This window comes from Euleptes europaea, chromosome 18, assembly GCF_029931775.1.
Source record: "Euleptes europaea isolate rEulEur1 chromosome 18, rEulEur1.hap1, whole genome shotgun sequence".
In the NCBI taxonomy this organism is placed as follows: Eukaryota; Metazoa; Chordata; class Lepidosauria; order Squamata; family Sphaerodactylidae; genus Euleptes; species Euleptes europaea.
Window position 1 is genome coordinate 540,498 of NC_079329.1, and position 6,000 is coordinate 546,497.

At 65.6% G+C, this 6,000-nt stretch overlaps 1 protein-coding gene across 1 annotated transcript; it reads right to left on the minus strand.

The window, feature by feature from the left end:
* Positions 1-2,306: 2,306 nt before the first annotated feature.
* PFN1 (profilin 1) lies at positions 2,307-5,570 on the minus strand. The gene is made up of 3 exons (XM_056863139.1): positions 5,401-5,570; positions 3,365-3,557; positions 2,307-2,521 (listed from the first exon to the last, which is right to left on the minus strand). Exons 1-3 carry the CDS (start codon positions 5,530-5,532, stop codon positions 2,424-2,426), a joined length of 423 nt encoding a protein of 140 aa, XP_056719117.1. The 5' UTR covers positions 5,533-5,570; the 3' UTR covers positions 2,307-2,423.
* Positions 5,571-6,000: the final 430 nt, after the last annotated feature.

Consider the following 6,000-nt stretch of genomic DNA (forward strand, 5'->3'; position numbering starts at 1 on the left):
CTTGGGGAGGGGAAGAGGAAGCAGAGGGGGGGGGGCTTACCCAGCAGGGAAATGCCCGGGGGGGCGGGGCTTCCTGGCACCCAGCGCTAGGAGAAGGAAGCCTTTGTTCCCCCTCCCCACCCTGCCTTCACTGAGTAGGGGAAAGTGGGACGCTCCCCTCCCCGTTTCCAAATGGGGGGGGCCCCTCCAGAGTGGAGCTAAATGGGTGAGAGCTCGTGGGGGGGGGGAAGAGTCATGAGCATAACAGGAAAGGGAAGCAGGGAGCTTTGCATGGAGTTTGTGTGGTTATGCTCAAGCGTTTGTGGGTTGGGTTTAGCCCAAAGGATGCTGGGAGCTTCTGACCCCAGCCTCTCCATGCCCAGGGCCCTTAGAGCCCCGCTGCGCTGCAGGCGATCTCCTCAGCCCCATTTGTGTCAGACATCCAGTGCTTTTTCCGGCCTTGAGAGGAGGAAGGCCGGACTCTCGTTCTCTAGTCAGATGAGCTGAACTCAGGACTTCCCCGTTTGGCTTTGGAGAGCCCCATCTTTGCAGAACCAGGGTTAAATGGGCATGGTGGATTTTGGCACAGGTGGCACTGGGGGGGGGGCTAGAAAGAGAGGGGGTGTAGACAGGACTTCCCCCTGAACAGGTGGGGGCAATCCGTACTTTTGTGCCCCCCACCAATTTTTGATAAGCCATTTTCAGCCCTGTGCTGGATTTAACCCCCTACCCCCTTTTCCTTTTTTTTTTTTTGAGGCCTAATCTGTTTGTGGGACGGTGGACCCTTCTCTCTTGTGCCCCCCCCCTTGGGGCCAAGGTGGGCTGCTATCCTGCCCAGGGAACGGAGCGGGCGCCTCCCCGGTTTTCCTTCGCCTTCTACTGAACACACCGGGGAGGGGCAGGTGGGGGCTTTTTCTGGACATTCCTTTGATGTATGGCTGTACAGGTTTCTTGTCCAGCCGCCATTTCCGGAGAGGGGTTTGGAGTCTCTGCTCCTCCTAGAGCTTTTGTATGTACACTTGTCTGCGGGGTGGGGAGGCCCTCCCGCAGTCCACACTGCAACCCATTAAAAGGGAGTTGGTTTAACTGGAGGGGCTCTGCTGGTTTTTACTTGGGGCGTTTCTATGCTGCCTCCTCCGATCTTGTGGGTGGGTGGATGCCCTCTCCCCTTGCAAGTGCAAGAAAATGGCTGACAGACCTTGGTAGTTTTGCATCTTTGGTGAGGCAGGTGTGTATCCTCCCAGGCCAGAGATCTCTTGCTTCCAACACACACCCTGGCCTCTTTTTAGAAGACACGTGCACGCTTTGGTCTGACTCTGGACACGCTCAGAGGCCTCACTTTGGCTTGGGACACCCCCCACTGCCCCACAACAGCTCCTGGCCAGGTGGAGCCACAGGCAACCTTCCCTCTCAGCCTCTTGGAAAGGAGCTGTGGCTGACTCAGCCGGACTGTTTACCAGCAGGGAGGGGTCCTGCCTTCTGGACTTTGGGCCTCACCTGGGGCAGGTGAAGGGCACGCCCAGTTGGAGGCACCGCCCCCTCCTCCACTCTGGAGCCCCAGTGGGCCGAGCACTGACCCTCACCCCAGGCCCCCTCTTCCCTCTCCGATAGCTGCTCCATTCCTATTTTGCCCTCACAACCATCCCGCAGTGTTGGGCAGACGGAACTCATCACTAACCTAGGCAGGAAGGTGCTGCCACTGGGGCCAAAGCACACTGGGGGGGGGGGGGTAGCGATGCTGGTGTGGCACCACCCAAAGATGAAACATCCCGAGACCTGCTGCTGTGGCTCACACAGCGCAATCTCTCCTCTGGCGGAACACAACCCATTGTTCAGATGAACAAGCCTGCTTTGTTTCGCCCCTTTGCTTAATGATTGTTCTGCCCCCAGGAAACAAGGAAGAGGAGCTAAAACATTTGCATGGGTTGGGGCAGCGTGGCTCTCTTCGGCACAGCCACACTGGGCCACCCAGAGATGTGGGGGTCAGTCACTGGCAGCCACGCCCAAGTCAGGGCACCCCTCCTCAGCAACCTGCCGGATTCAGAAACCTAGGGAATCCCCCCTTCCTCCCAATGATGAATGCCTTAGAATTCAATTTATTTTTATTTTTCTTGTTCCAATATAGTTTTCTTAACCAAAAAACTACACCTTGTAACAACCAGAAAATTTGGCAGCAATAAGGATTTGTGATAGAAAAAATGGCAAAGAGAAAACAGGAAGGGGGGAGTGCAGGTGCCAAGGGTGGGGGGTTAGAAAAAAACCACAGAAAGGGGGTGGGGAGAGGCAACAAGTGGGGCAGGGGGCTGGAATATGCGGCGGTCCGGCCCCGGGGTCGATCCCACGATGGCAAGGGCGGTGGCCCCGGGCAGTCGCCGCCACCTTGGACATCCTGACACCGTTGTTCCCTCAGTAGTACCGTGGGCGGGGCCGCCCAGGAAGGCACGTCAATACTGGGACCGCCGCAAGTGGTTGGCCATCTCAAAGCACTTCTTGTTCACACAGCCGCCGTGGACACCTTCCTTCCCCATCACGAGGACTATCGCTGCAGGGGAACACGGGGGGGGGGGGGCATCAACAGCATGGCCCAGGCGGTGTGACATCCGCACCACCCTCCTCCCCCACGAGACATGCCAGGCTCCTGGGCCTCTGCCGGCACCAGGAATTACGCCATGCTTCGAACACCCTTTTAAGGAGGTGGCGCGGTTGGGCCTAGCAGGGGCATAGAGAGGATCCTGCCACTTGGTACTGGCAGGAAGCAGAGGGGGAACGCTACCCGGAGCCCATCACACAAACCCTTGGGGTTCTTGCCCTTCTAATGGGGCAGCGTGTACACGCGCCCAGGATGCACCACATGCGGCGAAAGCAAACCCGAGAATCAGAATATGAGGGCCCAAACCGGCAGGCTCACAGCCAACTCGGGAGGGCAGTCCAGGGGCAAGAGCCGAGTACCCCTGCGCCCCGCCCCTCCACCAGCAGCGAAAGGAAGGCCTAGAATGGAGCTCCCCTCAAACAATTCGGTATTCTGCACAACACTTTGGGGGGCAGCCAAAGCGGGAAAGAGCTCTAGGGCACAGGGCCATTCAGCCCCCTCTGACCGCAGATAAACCCAGCGCCCAAGCCCCCCCACCACCACGTGGCTCCCATTTAGCCAGATTTATGGCCGCCTCCAGCTGCCCTCAACAGGCCCGAACAGTGGTTGCCTTATCTCCAAAGAGGCTGGATTAGGCCACGGCTGTCTGCTTCCCTGCCCCCATCTGAAAGTGCCCAGGGCACAGCTGTTGGGCCAAGGAATGCAGCCCATCCCTTCTCTCTCTCTTCCCAACCCCCCCAGTGAAGAGATGCAGACAGCTGCAAGGAGCCCCATGGAGAAGCAATGGAGACTCACTCTTGCTGGTCATGGCCGCTGTGATGTTGAAGGTGGGGGCGCCCCCCGTGCTCTTGGTCCGCAGGTCCATGGTGCACTCCCCGTCCGTGTGCAAGCTATCCCGGATGACGGAACACTTCTGGCCGCCCAGCGTCAGTCCGTTCACAAACAGGCTGTCCCGGTCCTTTCCTACCAGGATGTTCACTTCCGCAGGCTGCAAGAACAGAGGACAGCGGGTCAGGCCCAAGAGATGCCCAGAGGAGACCCCGCCCCGTGGCACTCCTCCCCCCCCCCCCGGCCGGGAGCCTGCAGGCCCAGGGGCTTCCCGACCTGGCACTCCGAACCAACGGCTGAGCCCCCAGCCCTGCCATGCGGGGGGTGCGGTGGGGGGAGACGGTGGCAGGCCCACTTGCCGTGGGCAAGGACCTTCCAAGGAAAAGGCAAAGCAGGGCTAGGAAGGACCCCTCCTGCAACCCACCCACCCACCAGCAGCGGCTCAGGATGGGGCCAGCGCTCCCCCAAAAGGCACCGCGGGCAGAGCCCTCCTGCTCTCCAGCCAAAGGCTGCCCCGTCTTCCTTGCTCTGGCAGGAAAAGGAAGACAATGTCCACACAACTGAGGGGCAGCAAGAGAGGAGACCCCCCCCCCCGCAGGCTGCATCCTTTCTCCCCCAAAGGGTACCCAGCGGGAGATCACTGAAGAGCAGAGCCATGGAGGAGCAACGTCTGCAAGCCCGGGAGGAGGGCAGCCCCCCCACAACCCGCTCTTCTTCGCACTCCAAGCACAGGGAAGTGGGGGAGGGGATCAGCAGGTCTGCAGCCCCCCCCCCGTCTCTTCCTCCCGGGTTGCATGGCCAGCGCCCAGCTTGCAGGGCCGGAGCAGTCAAGACCGTCTGCCTAGAAGGCCTCTTACTGTCCCCCCTCCGTGGTGGCCAGAGAGGCGCCTCCTGCGGCACCCGGGCCAGGCGGCCGCCTCCACGAGGCCCAGGCTGGGGGGGGGGCTGGGCTGGGGAGGGGGCGTTCTCCCGCCCCACACCCGAAGCGGGCCCAGGCAGGCAGGCGGCGGGCACTTCCGGAGGCTGACCCACGGCCCTCCGCCCGGCTGGCCCCATGGACCGCCGCGCGAAAGGGGGGGGAGAAGGAGAAGGAGGAGAGGCCCACGGCGGGTCTCTCTCCTCTGCGGCCTCCGCCCCCGCCCGCCACCCACTGCAGGCGCCTCACCGAACCCCCCCAACCGTCAGCCCCCCCCGGAGAGCCACAGAAGCCCCCCCCCCGAGTTCAGCCCTCCAAGCAGGACCTCCGAGCCGGAGGAGGAAGGAGCTGCAGAGGGGGGGGGTCCTGGGGTGGCCGGGCAAGGACCCCCCGGATCCAGCGGGGGGGTTGGGGTTGGGGGCGCCGGTCGGGCCCTTTCCGGGGCCCCGGAGGAGTTTTTTCCCGTGCGGAGAAAGTCCGCCGGGGGGGGGGAGGGGAGGGGAGGGGGGGCGCTGAAGCGGGCCCGGAGACCCCGGGAGGCGGCGGGGCGGGGCGGCCCAGCCCGGAGCGGAGACGTGGCACCCGGGGGGGAGGAGGGAGGGGGGGCCGGGCCCTGGGCGCGCGCGATCCGGCTCCCGCCGGGGGACTTCCGGGCCGGGGATCGGGGCGCCCTGCGCGCGCGGGCGGGAGGGGAAGGCCCGGGCGAGGCGGCGAGGGCCCGGCCGCCCCCGCCCCCCCCCCCAACTCCGTGGCCGCGGCGCTTGAGTCACTTCCTCTGGCGGGGCCTGCCGGGCCCACACCGCCCCCCCGCCCCCCCGCCGGGCTGGGCAAGAGGAAGTGGCGGCGGCGCCTCCCCCCCCTCTCCCGCGCACAAAGCGCGCCCCCCCCGCTCAGGTGCCTGCCTGGCCTGGCCGCCCCCGCCGCTTCCTGCCCCCCCTCCTCCCCCCCTCCTCCCTCGGCGGCCCGCTTCCTGCACGCGCCGCGCGCCCTGCAAACTTGGCACGGAGGGAGCCCCGCCCGACGCCTCCCGCGGGGGGGAGGGGGCGCGGCGACGGGACCCCCCTCCTTCCCCCCTCCCCCCCCTCACCGTGATGCTGGCGAAGGTCTTGCCCGGGGCGGCGGCCCAGACGGAGGGCGCGTCCTTGTAGCCCACGATGGCGGCGTCCTGGCAGGTGCCGTCGGCCATCAGGCTGTCGACGTAGCAGCTCCAGCCGCTCATCGCTGCTGCTGCTGCTGCTGCTGCTGCCGGGCGGGCGGGCGGGCGGGCGGCGGCCTTTGGGACGGGAGCTCTGCCCCGGGGAGCCTGCAGGCGCTGCCGGAGGAGGAGGACGGGGCGGGGGTGTCCGTGGGGGGGGGGCTCCCTGCCTGCCTGCCTGCCTGCCTGCCTGCCTGTGCCTCCGGCTGCCTCCGGCGCTCCCTCCTTCCTTCCTTCCTCCCTCGGCGCGCGCCACGAGCGACTCCCGGGCGGGGCGGGCGGGGCGGCGGAGAAGAAGGGCGAGCGCCGGACGCGAAGGGATCAGCGCGGGGCGGGGCTGCGCACGCGCACTGCCCGCCGCCGCCCGCCGCCAGGGGGCGCGCGAGACCCGCCACCCCCGCCCGGGCGGGAAGGGGGTGGGGGGCGGGGCGACGGCGACGCCTTCTCCCCCCTCCCCTCCCCCCTTTTGTGCGAGGCAAGAACTGCTAGGCC

What these genes read in the sequence shown, in the direction of transcription:
- PFN1 (XM_056863139.1), bottom strand. Translation starts at nt 5,532, where the DNA reads ATGAGCGGCTGGAGCTGCTACGTCGACAGCCTGATGGCCGACGGCACC. An exon ending in AGACCTTCGCCAGCATCACG is followed by an intron (nt 3,558 to 5,400) that starts GTGAGGGGGGGG and finishes CTGTTCTTGCAG; the next exon opens with CCTGCGGAAGTGAACATCCT. An exon ending in AGCGGCCATGACCAGCAAGA is followed by an intron (nt 2,522 to 3,364) that starts GTGAGTCTCCAT and finishes GTTCCCCTGCAG; the next exon opens with CGATAGTCCTCGTGATGGGG.